Below are 16928 nucleotides of genomic sequence, written 5' to 3'. Positions count from 1 at the left end.
ATTGTGAATTCTAACAAAAGTCGTAGGTGGAGAGCTTGTGCGGCATTACCCATGCTTCTTATCCTTGCTTTCATCCCTAGTCGACTAGATAACTACAAATATTAGACTGACTTTGAGTAATGCCCATGGTGTTCATATGCATGATTGCAACAAATACAAGATCACAATAGCATTCAAGTGGGTGGCAAATTTGAGTCCGACTATCAAAAACTAGTTCCAGAGGAGTAGGCATGTGACCTTTTGCACAGTCTTCTAGAAAAACATTATATATTGTCTTCTGATGAACACACACACATCAAATAACCCTTCCCAGACTACAAATTTGAAAATGGGACATCTGGTAACCCAGTATACAAGGATCTATTGTAGCAGATAATACTGAAGTACTCTGCCAGCAGAACATAAATATGTGTGAAAGTTTAATGATTACTTGCTTTACTTTAGATATCAAAAGAGCAGGTTCAAACCCTCCATGCAACAGTGTGCCTAGTTTTTTGCTGTTGAAATGTAAGAGCAAATATTTGACATAGAAATCAGGTGTTGATTAAGGATTGAATGACACTTCACACCTTTTCTTTTGTAACAGCTCAGTACTTTTATTAACACAGCTGTATTTTAATACAATGCAACAGAAATACAAGAAGAGGATCTTTTCTTCAACAGTACCATGCAACCCTATGGACCAGTCTTCTCAAGTAACTAATATCTTGCCCACAGAAAGTTTCCCAAATGAGGATAATGGGCAAAGACCTACAGATCTGACCTGCTTAAAGTTGTCATCCAATTATTGTGACAGTTCTGAATCTTTGTGGTGAAGATCCAGTTTAAAATTTTGATACAGACTTCAGAATACAAACCAGTCACTGTGAAATTTCATCTTCCTAGTCTCTGGGAAATAGATGATTATTCAATATGTTTTAAAAACTGCCAAGCATGGGAGGTCAACATTTATTTATTTATTATTTGATTTATATCCCGCCCTTCCTCCCAGCAGGAGCCTTTTTAAGTAACCAATTCCATCCATCCAACTCTTCTTAGAGCAGAAAAGATGCATCACATGTATTACCATGTTTTCCTTGATTGGGTTTCTTCTCACTATGACATTTTCCATTGGGAAAAATCAGTTCTGGTTTCATGGAGATATTCAACTATATGTGTTCATTATGATTTGGCAAAAGCCTATCAAGATCTAATACCAATAAGGTTGCAGGAGTGCAGGCTGATGGCGAAGTTTGACCCCAAGTCTACCAAAATGCTACCCTATAAGATATATTTACTTGCAGACAAAGGAAAAACTACTCATTAAGTTAAGAAGAACCAAACTATGTTATACAAGTATATGAACAATGCTAATGTTCTCGTCTCCGCAAATACCAATAAATATCCTAGCAGCATAGCACCTAACCTCACATCTGCATTTGTCTTTTATTGTAACATCTGGATTTCACATGCGATGTGTACGCTGGCAATAAATCCTCACCTGAGACATGGGCCAACAGAGCTTATAATGTTCATGTCCTTGACCTGTGATATAGGCAAGCTTGAAATGTCCCATTTACTGTTTCTTTGGAGATAATCCTCAATTCATATTCCACAAGTAGGGATGGAAAGATCTCTCTGTCTCGGTTCTCTCAGTTTCTCATTTTTCCAATGTTAAATTCAGTTCTCTACATTTCTACAGCAATCTGCGAATTTTTTAAGACAAAAATCCTCATGAAAATTCATCACCATTTTAGTGCGAATTTCTCCAAATAACCACATTTTTGTAGGCAGTTTTGACAAAAGCACATTTTTGCAAGCCATTTCTCATCATTTCATGCCTTTTTGCATGTTATTTTCACTCATATATTCATTTTTATGCACACTTTCCCCTAATACGTGCATTTTTGTAAATGTTGTTTAGCTGGCAAGCTGCATCCCCAAATTCTAAACGCAAATTCTGAAGGACGGCTGCGTTTCGGTTCTCATATTGTTTTGGAAATTGCTAATTTGATACATTCTGCTTGAAATGTGAACTGATTCAAAATCCTCACCCATCCCTAACAATTAGTCTCTTTGCCTTCTCTCTCTCTCTCTCTCTCTCTCTCTCTCTCCCCTCTTGTAATTTTCCACATTGCTCTGTTTTCTTAACACCCCTTTCACATGACCTCTGAAGTCAGTAATCACTGCTTAAATATTTTTCTCCTTAACAAACTGGGCTTAAATGTCAGGTGCCTTTCTTTCTTTCTTTCTTTCTTTCTTTCTTTCTTTCTTTCTTTCTTTCTTTCTTTCTTTGCAGTGCAATCCTAGGCATGTCTACTCAGGGCAGGAGTAAGTGCCATGGAATTCAATGGGTCTTACTTCCACATAAGTCTGCATAGGATTCTAGCCTTAGCTATTTTCTGTTCCTGTTACTTTCCCTCGTAAGCAGAAGTGGAACCAGTGAGATCTCATGCTATGGTCTCATGCTTCCTGTACTCCTGAAACTATAGGGAGTAGTGTGAACGTTACTGTCCTTCAGGGCAGCACAGCAAGAGCTCAATACTATAAGGAACCCAAGAGAACGGGTGGAAGGAAAGTGGGATGGTATTTGCAGGGAGAGCTTTCTCTCACTCCACCCCCTTGCAAAGTTCACTTGCTACCAACGGGCTTCAAAAGAGACTACACCAGTAGGATACTGGCAAATTCAGAAGTGCAGGGTCCCTTCATGACAGTCGCACCATGCCCCCTTACAGCCATGCCCTTTTCTACTTTCACACATCTCCCTTGTTCTCTGTGATGTCATCTTCCAGTTCACACTCCACTACAACAGGCATTCCTAGGAGCCAATCAGCATGAAAGGGGAGGGTGTGTGTTAGCTACTGAGAAGCGTCTTCACAGTGGCTGACTCACCTCCTTTAACTCTGATTGGCTCTAATCAGTACCAAAAGACAAGGACTCTTCTCAGTGGCTAACATGCTCCCTTTTCCTGATGATTGGCTCATACATATGGACTTGCTCCCAAAAAAGGTCCTGTGTCCCCCCACGATCCCGAAAGACTGAACCCCTGAACTACACAGATTAAGCAGGTTATTAACCATGTAAAGAGAAGTACTGAGAACAGAAAGGCCCCAATCCAGAGAAAATGGTTGCTCCCAGCAGAGCCAAAATTACTCCCATTTTTATTGTTTTTTTTCTACCTTTGAATTTCCAAAAATCATTGAAAATGTTCACCTGTACTGCCACATTTGCTCTCACTCTCAGCTATCTTCATAGGCCCCAAATGACATCTCCCTATAGTCAAATCTAACTGTGATCCCTGATCGACTGGGAGGGATTACTCATGTGCCTAATCAAGGAATCATTGGCCTGACCTCCTCCCATTTTGTCCTTAAGGACATCATTACACAGGCAAATCTGACAGGCTACATAGTGCTGTGACTTCAGGCTGTTCACTGCATAAATCAAGATTGGTTAGGATCACCCTCATAACTAACTGATGCAGAAAGGAGCAGTACAAGAGGAGGAGCAGGAACTGCAATGGTGCCAAAGCAACAGAAGTGCAATTGAAATCAACAGTGGGACTTTTACTACCTTATCCTTTGAATTCAGCATGGCTTAAATGTTAATAATGTTCTCAGCTTTAGGGCCAAATTGTTTCACATTCCTGATCTCATTCAATATCCTGCAAGTTAGGACTCTTAACATCCCCATGTCACAGAACAGGGACAAGAGACTAAGAGAGTGAATTGTTCCAGCCCATTTATCTGATCAATCCAGGGCTGAGATGGGATTTTAATCCCTGACCCAGCAATTAATCTGTAACCAATGGACTCCACAGTTCTTGGACCTGAGCACACATTTTCAGCTTTACAACTTTGGCTCTAGTTTGTTGATAAATAAAAGACTTACTACACCAACACCTATCTATGCTGATATAGACATGCAAAGTTATATACCTACCCACTTACCTACTACACTGTTCTCTGAATCTACATGCTAGCATGAACCTAACGTGGCTATGTTTAGGTAGGCAGCTAGTCCTCAATTTATGCTAAAAACCACTAAAGTGCACTTACTAAGCTGAACTTCACTTTTTTCTTCTCTGGCTCGCATGGAGCTCTCTCAGTGCAATAAAAGTGGCTCATTCATTATGAGCCATATTGGGTGGTAGCATGTTTACAAACACCAGTGTTGTATCTATAAGTGAGTTGCTGTCAGGGACTGCAGGGCTTGAACGAGGAGTTCCATGGAATCTAACCTGGAGACTGTATATGCTCAGATCTCATCAGGCACACAAAGGAGTAAGGATTTGTCATTGGCCTTTTGTGCTGGCCTGATCAGCACAGCAGTACTGCCTGCCTGCTGCTGCTGCTGCTGCTGCACTTCATACCTCCAAGACCCAGCCCAGACCCCAGGCCAGTGCAAGCTCCCAGCTCCAGTAACTGACTGTACAGACCTGGGATGGAAGAACTAAATTCTAGATCTGTTACAACCCAGGTCTTGCCAAATGGATACAAGCAATGACCCCTTGTGACATATGCTTCCTGTGCACATGAGTAGGGGAATATCACATATGCAAAAGTCTGTAGACTGCTGAAGTGTATGTTTGAAGTCACCATGTAACACTGGCCCCTAATATCTATTTTTTTTAAAAAAAAGTTTATCACTGACCTAGCAAAAAAAAAACATTCATCACTAGGGTTGCCAGGTCGGAACCATCCAAAAACCTGAGAAAACGGGGACGGGCCCTAGTAATGTCACGGGGTGGGCCCTAGTGACATCACGGGGCGGGCCCTGGTGATGTCATGGGGCGGGCTCTAGTGACATCACAGGGTGGGCCCTAGTGATGTAATGGGTGGGCCCTAATTATGTCATTAAGCATGATACATTAAGTATCAACCACAGTTGCTTGGAGCATACAATTAAAAAAAAATTCTCTGATTGGAAATTAAAATAGAAATCTTACCTAAAAGAGGGTGTTCCCAAGTCCAGCTGAAGTGACAAGGTCATTCCTTCTCACAAGCTTAGGGAGCATAGATGCAAAATGGAAATGGACTGCCTTCGTCGGTCCCAAATAGGGTTTTCATGGTAAGTGGTATTCAGAGGTGGTTTACTATTGCCTTCCTCTGAGGCTGAGAGGCAGTGACTGGTCCAAGGTCACCCAGTCAGCTTCATGGCTATCTGAGGATTCAAACCCTGGTCTGCCAAGTCATAGTTCAACACTTTTAGGGAACATTTAATCTAGCTTACTTGCTTCTGGCAAGAAGGGTTTACGTGCCCTCAGGCCAGGCCATTATAGGAAGAAAGGAGCTTAGTGTTGCAGAGATGTTAGATGGGAGCACAGATGGATGCTGTAGTTTGTCATGGGTAGCGGGAACTCTAACTGCGAGGGGAAAACTACACTCCCAAGGATTCTTTGGGGGAAGTCATGCACTTTAAATGTGAGTTGGATGTGCATTATTTCTTGCTGTGAGCTGCTTTAGTTTCCTCTAGAAGCTAACAAGTAGGGCCCCAATACCAAAACAAAAAAATAAAAATTAACACATGGAAGGAATACACCAGGCATAGGGAACCATAGGACTTCCAGTTATGCCTCTGGTCCTGGGGAGTTGCAATTCAGAGCCATCCAGAAGGCCTAAAAAAAAAAAACAAGCAAAGCCCCCCCTTTTTTTAAATTGAAATAAAAGAACGTAAGGTTGCCAGTGGTAAACTTACCAGAGCCAAACCCACAACATTTTAAAGGAATTTATACACCTACACACCTGATCATGTGTAAACAATTAAATAGCTGAAGTTAGTTCAAAGCTTGTAACTAAGCTACAATCCAATACACACTTACCTGGGAGAAAGTACCATTGAACCCAATGGAGCTTACTTCTGAGTAGACATGTATTGGTTTGTAGTAAGAAGTGGGAGATGATTACATTGGATGGCAGTGGTGAAAACAACCCTTAATCCTCTGCTGAATTTTCCTCTGAGTAGCTGCTTTTTGTGTTTATTTATTTAAGGCATTTATACCCCACCCTTTAGCCAAAAGGGCTGGGAGACTGTTACTTGCGTCTGCTGTATAACGGCCAAGGGTGTTGCTAGCAGCAATGCAGTGGCAAATTCAGGAGTGCAGGGTCCCTTCATGAAAGTCACAGCCACACCCCTCCCACCTTTCCCTCTTCTGCTGCTGGGTTGAGAATGAGATCCTTGCTAATGCATTCTTCCACAACAGAGGTCCCTAGGAGCCTATAGGCATGAAAGGGGAGTGTATTAGCTACTGAGAAGAGTCTGCTCAGTGACTTACCTCCTTTTACTCTGATTGGCTCCAATCAGCAGGAAAGGACAAGGATGCATGTTAGAAGACTCTTCTAAGTGGCTAACACACTCCCCTGTCATGTTGATTGGCTCATAGAATGCTGGAAACACAGGGATTCTGCTGAGACCCTGCTCCCAAAAAAGTAAGGCATCTAAGACTCCCCGAGACCCTGGACGACTACACCCTTGTTGCTAAGTTCTTGAAAAACTCTGGGCAACAATCTGCCTAAATGTATACAGTGCTTCTGGGCAAATTAAAATAGTGTGTGTACACACAATATATTTAAAGCATGTTTCTCCTTCCCCAAAGAATCCTGGAACTGTTGTTTGTTAAGGGTGCTTGAAATTTTAGCTGTGAGGGGTAAACTACATTTCCACAATTCTTTGTGGGAAGCCGCACACTTTAAATGTACGGTGTGTATGCAGCCTGGGATCTCACTGGCACTGTAGTTTGCTGCCCTATGAGCAAAATAAAAATAAACATGTGTTTTTAAAAAGTGGGGAGTAGTAGATCTGGGTCTAGCAGAAATGACCCAGGGCTCAACCTCCCCTGATAATGCCCCTAGCGATTGCAGATTATTATAAATAATAATTAATGCAGTTTATAGCAAGCAAAAAAGACTGGTCTCTGCCCTGAGATGTTTAGAACAGAAAAATAAGATGAAGTCTTTCTTCTGGTTGACCCAATTCATTTTAGAGGAAAAGACTCTAAAGCCCATCCCAAGCCTAGTTACTCCAAAGCAATCCTCACGAAATTCAGTGGGCTTTCTCCCACCCAAGCGTGTTTAGGATTGCAGTCTTCATCCTGGAGGAAGAACATGCTTTCTTGGAAGTAACTATCATAGGAGGTTCCCAAAGGGGGCACAAGGCTGCAGCAAGTTTTTCTGAGTAAATGAACACTTACAGAGAAAGAGAGAAAGAGAGAAAGAGAGAAAGAGAGAAAGAAAGAAAGAAAGAAAGAAAGAAAGAAAGAAAGAAAGAAAGAAAGAAAGAAAGAAAGAAAGAAAGAAAGAAAGAAAGAAAGAAAGAAAGAAAGAAAGGGTGGAGAGCAACTTCTGGTTTCACCAGCCCATGTATCTCCACCCCGAGCAGAGAGTGAGTCTGCTACAGGCTGCTGGTGCTTGGGAGAAAAAGGCTCCCAAGCATGCAAGAGAAGAGGTGAGGGAGCCCTGGGATCAGTGAGGGAAAGAAGCGGAAGGGGGGATAGAGAAGGGGGAGGGAGAGAAATACCAATGTTTCTCACGCAAAATAAAAATAAATAAATAGACAAAGAAATCAAAGGGGGAGGGGAGAAAGGGGAGGGAAGTCAAGGACAGGGAGAGAGGATGCCTCTAAATGCAGGGGGGGGAAGGTGGGACGCTATCCTGGGTGAGCTGGAGCTGGAAAAGAGGCAGCGCCCGATGTGTCATCCTCTTATTGCCTGCACTTGGAATGCCACTGCTCCCCGGCCACAGCTGCTCATCAGCTCTAGAGCAGCTAGAACTCCCTAAAACCCTCAAAGCCGGGGCATTTGCCTGCCAGCCAACTCACCTCCTACTTGCTCCAATTTGCTCCACGCCATGGAAGAAGCCTGGGTTCGGCTCTCATTGGGCCTCAGGGGCAGCCAATGAGAATGAGAGGTAGTGCTTGGGAAGGCAAATGGAGTCCTTCCCCTGAGGTGTGCACGTCTGCATGCAAAGGAGAGAGAGAGAGAGAGAGAGAGAGAGAGAGAGGAGGCAAAGCAGATAGAAGAAGCAAGGGGAAAATTGGCGTCTGCATGACTGGCTCCTCGCTCCTGGGAGTCCACAATAGCCGGAGATTAAACAACATGGGGGCAATTCTGGCCGGAGGTGAGAAAAGCAGAGGCAGGGCCGGAGTCTCCGGCTGTTTGCCGGAGACCTGGCATCGCTATTCATCACTGTCCTTGGGCCCAACCAAGGCCTGGCTTGTGAGATACATATTTAAGCTTGCTAGTGAATATAAGGAAAAGCTCTCTGGAGCTTTCTGTGCAAATGGAAAACAAACCTCTGCCTTTAGGAATTCAGTAGATAAACTCAAAATGGTGTCCTTAAAAGCACCCAGAAGAACAGTAGTGGAATGTCCCCACTAACAAAATTGCTTGCTGAGCACCACACCACTTGCTTTTCAAAAAGCCCAGAAAGAATTTAATCTGCATATTATAAGTTTTGAAGTAATTAATATAAATAAAAGAAAGAGAACGGAGAAAGGGCATTGTTTATAATACTGGTCAAAAGACTTTGCTGTTGGCTTCTAGTTTCTTTAAATAGGCAATGCCAGTATTATAGCTGCAATACTAGTTTCCCTCATCACAGAGTATACTGCTGGAAGGGCTTGAGTTACTCTCTGAGCTTGACCCCCACGAACCATAACAGGCAAGGGAAGTTGTGTTGCCACTCCCAAGCCTGTAGGAGGCCTATTTCCAACTGTGAACCTCAGTAATGTAAGGTTTAATGTGGATTCTTATCTGTGGTCTACGAGCCATTTGATGGAATTAGTCTTCTAGAAGAAGGTAACTGGATCCCACTTATATGCTTCTGGGACACCTACTCCATAGAGTGGGACTCGACATAGTAGCATGCTTCACCAGCTGGAGAGTGCTGATGACCATCAGAGTGAACTTCACAGAGCAAGCAGACAGGACTAGGAGCCGCTGGCTCATAACTCTGGGTTCCTCCCTCCACAAAAGCATCACTCACCCAAACAACATCATTTGTAGTACTATGGAGGTTGACATCTGAGCCAGCTTCATGCTCATAACGGTAATTTTCATAAAGGCCACTCTGAGGAAAAGCTTCATCTCTAGTACTATGGCTTATACACAGGTTATCCACTGGGGCCTCTTTATTTCTGCCACTGTAGCTTCTAGAGAGGCCAACTTCTGGCCCATTTCCCCTCTCACCACTTTGGCTTCTACTATACTTTCTAGGTTCTGAATACCTTCCACTTTCAGAGCTGTGGCATCTACACAGACTGCTTTCTGAAACATCTTCAGACCCACCACTTTCAGTTCTAGAGACATTAGGGTGTGAAATCATTGCACATCGATAGCTGTAGCTTCTAGAAACTGTGCCCTCTGGGATATTTTCATTTTCTTTGCTGAAGCTTCTAGAAAGACCAGCCTCTGAGACACCTCTGCTTACTTCACTGGAGCTTCTATAAAAGTCAGCTGCTTTAAAGCTACCACTTTCTCCACTGTGGCTTCTAGAAAGGCTATGTTCCATAGCATCTTCACTTCTTCTGTGAGGGCAAATAGGAGTGGATGTCTCTACGGGGCCTCCACTCTCAGCACTGTGACTTCTAGTAAAACTATCTGCTGAGGCAACTGTATTTCTTGAAAGACCAGACTCATGAGCCTCACTATGACTTGCATAACTTTCATTGTCCACAAACCTTTCACTTGTATTACAATGACTTTCTTTGCTTTCATTGCTGTGGTCTCTCAAAAGGCCACCACTTACAAATTTCCCACTTCTGCTGTTTTGGCTTCTGGAAAGGGCATTCTCTGGGACACCTTCGCTTTCAGCACTGTGGCTTCTGGAAACAGATGATTCTGCAAAACTTCCACTTCCATGGCCATGACTCCTAGAAGAAACAACTTCTATGATTCCTTCATTTTCATCAGTCTGGCTTCTTGAGAGGCGGCCTTCACTTGTTCCACTGTAAGTTCTAGCAAAAACATTGTCTGTAAAGCCCCCACTTCTGTTGCTTTGACTTCTAGAAAAACTACTCTCTGGGATCACTTTGCTTCCACTGCTTTGTCCTCTGGGTGGGTTGCTGTCTGGGTCATCTCTACTCTCCCCACTGCGGAGCCTAGAAAGTCCAGACTGCGAAGAGCCTTCACTTCTGGGGCTATGGCATCCTGGTGAAAGGCTAGATTCCGTGACACTTTCTCTTGCGTCATTGTGAAATCTTGAAAGTAGTTCCCCAGGGACATCTTCGCCTGCATTGCTGGGAGTTCTAATAAAGACACTGTCTGTTAAGGTTGCACTTCTGATGCTTGGAGTTCTAAAACCACTCCCCTGTGAGATGCCTTTGCCTCCACCACTATGACTTCTAGAAACACCTCTGTCTCCAAAGGTTGCATTAGTATCACTGGAGTGTCTAGAAAGGCTGCCCTCTTGTGCACCTTCAGTGCGGGCTTTAATAAAGACAGTGTCTGCAAAGCTTCCACTGTGGCCTCTTTGGCTTCTCTGTGAGTTGTTTCTGCTGTCCCTGCTGCTGCTTCTAGAAACTCCACCAACTGGGACCCCACCATCTTCAGCGCTGTTGGTTCTGGAAACAGTAGGTTCAGCATAGCCTTCATAGATTTCATTTCCATCACTCTGGCTTCTAGAATGGCTACCATCAGAGATGTAACTGCTTGCCCCACTTTGGCTTCTAGAAATGCCACCCACTGGAACCCCACCATCTTCAGCACTGTTGGTTCTAGAAACAATAGGCTCAGGATACCCTTCACTTCCATGGCTACTATCATTCTGGCTTCTAGAAATGCCACCCACTGGGACCCCACCATCTTCAGCACTGTTGGGTCTGGAAACAGAAGACTCAGCATAGTCTTCACTTCCATGGCTACTAACATTCTGGCTTCTAGGAATGCCACCCACTGGGACACCACCATCTTCAGCACTGTTGGTTCTGGAAATAGAAGACTCAGCGTAATCTCCACTTCCATGGCTACTATCATTCTGGTTTCTAGAAATGCCACCCACTGGCACCCCACCATCTTCAGCACTGTTGGTTTTGGAAACAATAGGTTCAGGATACTCTTCACTTCCATGGCTACTAACATTCTGGCTTCTAGAAAGGCTACCATCAGAGATGAAACTGCTTGCCCTACTGTGGCTTCTAGAAATGTCACCCACTGGGACCCCACCATCTTCAGCACTATTTGTCCTGTAAACACTAGGCTCAGCACATTTTTCACTTCTGTAGTTGTCATGGATCTCATTTTCATCACTCTGGCTTCTAGAAAGATCATCTTCTACGTAGGATACACTGGTACCACTATAGTTTCTAGAAAGGCTGCCCTCTGAGATACCTTCACTTTCACCACTGTGAGCTCTAGCAAAAACATTCTCTGTGAAGTCTCCACTTCTGCTGCTTTGGCTGCTAGAATTGTTGCCCTCTGAAACAATTCTGCTTCCAGAACTGTGATATCTAGAAAGGATAGTTTCAGGGGCTTTGTCACTTCCTCTATTTTGGGCTCTAGAAAAACTAGATGGTGAAAACCCTATACTGCTATGGCTTTGGCTTCTAGAACAGCTGCCCTCTTGGACATTTTCACTTGCACCACTGTCAGTTCTAGCAAATACACTGTCGGTCAAACCACTACTTCTGTTGCTTTGGCTTCTAGAAAGGCTGCCTTCTGAAATCCTTTTGATTTCACCACTAAGACTTCTAGAGAGGCTTTCTTCTAGGTTATCCCCACTCATGCGGCTTCTGTAACTCCCACTTCCATGACCTTGACTTCTAGAAACACTGCTCTCCATAGCATCTTCAAGATCTGCATAATTTCCACTTCTGCTGCTTCTAGGACTACTCTCTAAGGTACCTGTATGGATACTGCTGTGACTTCTTGAAGCCTCTGAGGCACCCCCACTTGCACTACTGTGGCTTCTAGAAAAGCTACTCTCAGGAGGACCTCCACTTCTTTTGCTATGGCTTCTAGAGAAATCACCAGCAGAGACCTCCCCACTTCTACCACTCTCATTCCTTGAAAGGCTACATTCCAAACTGCTTCCGCTATGGTTCATTTTATCAGTTGAATGTTCTTTTGCTATGGTTGCCACATTTGAGGTGGTTGTGATGCTGGTGTTTGATGAAGCTGCAAAGGAAAAACACAAAAAGGATGACAGCGGTTTTGGGAGCTTTCTAGTTTAGTTTTGGTTTGAGTATCCATGCCTCTGAGGTGTCCCTCATTTTGAAGGACATTCCACTTACATATTTAATTCTAAAAGGTCTGTCCAGTGCTGTCTCCAGGGCTTTTTTCCCCCAGGAGGAGGGTGGGTGGGGAGGCTTGGGCAAGATGACCTCAGTGGGGCTTCCCTGAACAGGCCCACCTCCTCCATGCTGCTGTCCCCACTAGCCTTGCTGCTGTTTCCCTTGGCCTCTCCCACTCAGAGAGAGCAAGGCAAATGAAGGATGCTGCTCTATCTGCCCATTCTTGTAAATTGCACGCTCATAGAGGGCAAGTGGACATGCGGTGACAGCAAGCGGGAAGAGTAACAGGGCCTGGATGTCGAGGTGTTGACAGTGGGGTGCGGGGTGTGGGCCTTGACAGGTGCCCAGTGATGCCTGCCCCTGACACTGGCCCCAACCCTTTTGCAAAGTCCTTACTGCTTCTGCCTCTCAGCTCATTCACCTTTTCAGCATTTAGAAAGCAGGTTGGAATTCATCTAGGATATCCTTCAGAATAATGAATATTTCCAATAATCTATCAAACTATTAAAAAAGAAACTTACAGAGCTTTGGTGTGGAGTAGATTCTGCTAATGACAGCTGGCGATGGGGACTCCATGCTGTAAGGGAAGGGGAGAAAAACAACCAAATTGGCTAAGCTATACAACAAGAAATGAGGCTAAAGAGGAATAGTTCAGCAGTTTGGGTAAAAGTCCGGAATCTGAATAGGTGCTGCCCTTACTGAATGTTTAGAATTGTGGTGGATAGGCAGCCTCAGAATTTCAAACATTTAGAAACTTCTTTCATATGTTAATAATGAGAAGGGACTCTTAACAGCAGCTGGGCTGCAAAGTTGGCCTGCCCCCAAGGTCACCCAGCTCCTTCACTGTACACCTAATGCCTAGGCATTGAATGTGGATATGTGATAGGTGAAGCCTGTGCATTCAAGGTTCCTATTTGCATGGAAGCCAATGTACGTAACGGGCTACACACATAGACCTCACCTATGTAGACATCCATACCTCAGTGCATGGAAGCTGAGCTGGGGAAGACATGCAACATTAGGTCAGGGCCAGCAACATAGCCCTATTACACCTCTGCATATGTAAAGGGCCTTCATATGGTTAATCACTACGCTCTGCAGGTGAGGGCCTCCTGCAGATACCATCTTATCAAGAGGTCCATTCTGCACAACATAGGAAACGGACCTTTAGTGTAGTGGCACCTACCCTTTTGAATTCCCTCCCCTTAAATATTAGACAGGCGCCATCTCTGTTATCTTTTTGGCGCCTACTGAAGACCTTCCTCTTTCAACAAGCCTTTTAAGCAGAGACTTTATCCCAGTCTGCGTCTGTGTTGGAACTGCTTTTTAAGATGTTTTAACGCTTTTCTAAAGATGTTTTTAAAGCTTTTTAAAAATGTTTTTAAAGATGTTTTAATATGTTTTTAAGCATGTTTTTGTTTCAATATATTTTAATATATTAAAGTCTGTTTTTGATGATTTAGTGTTTTTAGTGCTTTTGCTTGCTGCCCTGGGCTCCTACTGGAAGGAAGGACAGGATATAAATTTAATAAATAAATAAATAAATAAAGCACACAGGGGGCTTGAGAAGAACTATCCATGTGTTGGAATTAATCTCTGAACCAAAACTTGGATTCAGTTTGCTGCTCTATAACAGACTTAATCAGAAGTGTGGTTTTAGGTAAGTGGCCCAGCATCTCTGGATCTTAGATCAGGTCTCTGTCAGGTACCAGATACTGAGAACATGTGGGGACTACAATTTTAGTCCCTTCAATCTCTAGGCACAAGCTACAAACTTCAGGTCAAGGGAAGCATAGAATCTTCCTGTATTTCAGAACAGTGCCATGTAAAATGTTCAATGCTAAAAATCTGCTGACGTGCCCAGTTTTCCCATTCAAAATTTGAATGTGTAATTTTATATTTGAAATTCAAAACTGCATTTTGAATGAGACATTATATTTCAGATTCTAAAAATCAAGTTCTGTACAGTGCAATCCTATACATATTTACTCAGAAGTAAATTTCAGTGCATTCATGATTGTTCAGTGTGGGCATTTCTTGTTTTGATTTTTTAAAATCATCAAGTATGAAATGTCACAAGCTGTCAGACAGTTGAATATGCAAATATTATCTGGAAGACATTGAACCTCAAATGCCCCAGAGGAGAATTTTGAACAAAAATTAGTTTCAGCTGTGTCTTCTACTCAGTTTACACGTAGAAAGACTTCAAACCAGTTTACTCACCTGATTTCTTCCCCTTCCATCAACTCCCTGTAGGTAAGAATTTCTATGTCCAGGGCCAGCTTGATATTCATCAGATCTTGATACTCCTTAACGAGGTGTGCCAAGTCCTGCCTAGCATTGTGAATGGCTTCCTCCAACTTAGCCAGTTTGGCTTTGGCATCATTGAGGGCAGATTCACCTTGTACTCCAGCCTCTTTGATGTTATCCTCTAGACGCAGGCACTAGAGTAGGCAAAATATAGCATGGAAGATGAGTGAGGTGAGGACACATGGTCTGGTAGTTTCCCATGCTCCGCTCTTCATCACTGCTGGGGTTCAACTAAAATGCTCTGGAGGTGGACACTCCTAGGGGATGTTAGGTCCCTTGCAAGAGCAGGGTGTTGGGCTGTAACACTTCCCATGAGGGAGGGAGAGAGCAGGGTAAGATATGGGTTTATCAGCCTGCTGCTACCACTTGAGGTATATCTCTGTCACCTTGTATCCTCACCTATAATGGGGTTAACTTTGTTATATTGCTAGGTCACTCAGGAATACTGTCAGTAACAGATCATGCTGTGAACTTGGAGAACAACCACTTCCAAGCCACACTAGAAAGGCAACAACTTTAGGCTATTTATTCAGCATTCACTTTGATTTGCTTGCACCAAGATTAAGTGGAGGTTACACTAGATCCAGTTTTTATTGAACATCACACTCACTCACTCACACACACTCTCTCTCTCTCTCTCTCACATACACTCTCTCTTACATTCTCACACTCTCTCACACACACTGCCCCGACAGAGTCTCTGTCAGTCTCTGTCAGTCTCTGTCAGTCAGTCTCCCAGTCTCGGTCAGTCAGTCTCCCAGTCTCGGTCAGTCAGTCTCCCAGTCTCGGTCAGTCAGTCTCCCAGTCTCTGTCAGTCAGTCTCCCAGTCTCTGTCAGTCAGTCTCCCAGTCTCCCAGTCTCTGTCAGTCAGTCTCCCAGTCTCCCAGTCTCTGTCAGTCAGTCTCCCAGTCTCCCAGTCTCTGTCAGTCAGTCTCCCAGTCTCCCAGTCTCTGTCAGTCAGTCTCCCAGTCTCCCAGTCTCTGTCAGTCAGTCTCCCAGTCTCTGTCAGTCAGTCTCCCAGTCTCCCAGTCTCTGTCAGTCAGTCTCCCAGTCTCCCAGTCTCTGTCAGTCAGTCTCCCAGTCTCCCAGTCTCTGTCAGTCAGTCTCCCAGTCTCCCAGTCTCTGTCAGTCAGTCTCTGTCAGTCACTCTCACAGACAGACAGTCAGTCACTCTCACAGACAGACAGTCAGTCACTCTCACAGACAGACAGTCAGTCACTCTCACAGACAGACAGACAGACAGACAGACAGACCATTCCCCTCCCCCGGGTACTCACAAACGTTACTGACCAGTCTGCCCACCATCATCCTGCCTCAGCCACTTACTGGCATTCTGCCCACCCTGGCCTGGAGAAAAATGCTGCCCCTCCTAGGCAGCTTACTCATCTCCCACTGAGGCTACCGTTGCCACTGTGTAGGCTGCTACTGCCATGTGAGCTGCTTGCTAGCCTCCGCCCCTGATCCTGGCCTTGAGCTCAGCACAGCTCAGCCTCACTTCCCCCCTTGCTTCCTTCATTCCCCGCTGCCCCCAACCTTCAGCCCAGCGCAGTTGCAGTTTGCCTGCTGTCTCCCTTTGCCTGCTGCTGCCACAAAGGCGGGCAGCTGAAGCATTCTCGCTGCAGTACTCTTGCTTCAGCTGCCTGTCTCGCCTGTCTACTGCACTTGCTGTGAATGCTTCAGCAGCTGCCATGTCTGCACTGGAGTGTTCATAGTGAGTGTGACACTTGCAAATATATAGGAAGACAATAACAAATTTGTCAGAACTCAGTATTTTGCAGGAAGGATTCAATTTGGAAGGCAACAGGGGAAAAGTGTAGGATGAAGAAATGTTTAATGGAAAGAAGCGTGAACACCCCCAACAAGCCAATTAGGACAAGTGCAGGATGAATGTTCATTATCATATACTCACCCCGGAAACTAATAAGAACAAATGTTCAATAAAGACTGAAAACAGTATAGCCACTGTGCAAGTTTTGTGCATGCAAATCAGGATGCATGCTGAACAGATTGTCTGGAAGAGCTCTCTTACATAAAATCATCTATGTCAAGTGGGTTAACAAAAGAAAGTAGACAAAATGTAACTAATTAACATCTGTACTGTAATATGAAACAAAGTCCTTACTTTCTTATAACACAGACATTTGTTTATGCCACGGATGGAGTACCTATGGCCCTCCAGATATTGTTGGATTTTAGCTCCCATCAGCCCCAGGCCAGCATGGCCAACAGTCAAGGGGTGACAGGGGTTCTTAACCAACACCACCTGGAGGGTTAGAGGTTCCCCATCCCTAGTTTGGGCAGAAGCTTTAGAGATGCCAGGGACTGAACCAGGAACATTCTGCAGGCAAGCATGTGCTCCAAGCTATGGCCTCTCCAACATGAATACTGCCAACCACACATCTGTTTTGCCCACC

The 16928-nt window shown here is 44.3% G+C and overlaps 1 protein-coding gene across 4 annotated transcripts in view; it reads right to left on the bottom strand.

Annotated features, from left to right (window-relative positions):
• Positions 1-570: 570 nt before the first annotated feature.
• Positions 571-16928, bottom strand: part of LOC133379509 (keratin, type II cytoskeletal 80-like) — a 67915-nt gene continuing 51557 nt past the window's right edge. Inside the window, exons 7-10 of one of the 4 annotated variants that reach the window (XM_061614920.1) lie at positions 14428-14648; positions 12726-12781; positions 8961-12088; positions 571-1685 (exon numbers count right to left, since the gene is read on the bottom strand). In XM_061614920.1, coding sequence (XP_061470904.1) covers positions 1668-1685; positions 8961-12088; positions 12726-12781; positions 14428-14648 — 3423 coding nt within the window. In that variant the 3' untranslated portion in view covers positions 571-1667. Of the gene's footprint in view, positions 12089-12725; positions 12782-14427; positions 14649-16928 lie in introns of all 4 variants that reach the window. The other 3 variants (XM_061614921.1, XM_061614919.1, XM_061614922.1) reach the window with 3 other exon arrangements.

Source organism: Rhineura floridana, chromosome 3 (assembly GCF_030035675.1).
Source record: "Rhineura floridana isolate rRhiFlo1 chromosome 3, rRhiFlo1.hap2, whole genome shotgun sequence".
NCBI lineage: Eukaryota > Metazoa > Chordata > Lepidosauria > Squamata > Rhineuridae > Rhineura > Rhineura floridana.
Note: the sequence above shows the minus strand (reverse complement) of the source record. Positions and strands in the feature narration are given on the sequence as shown.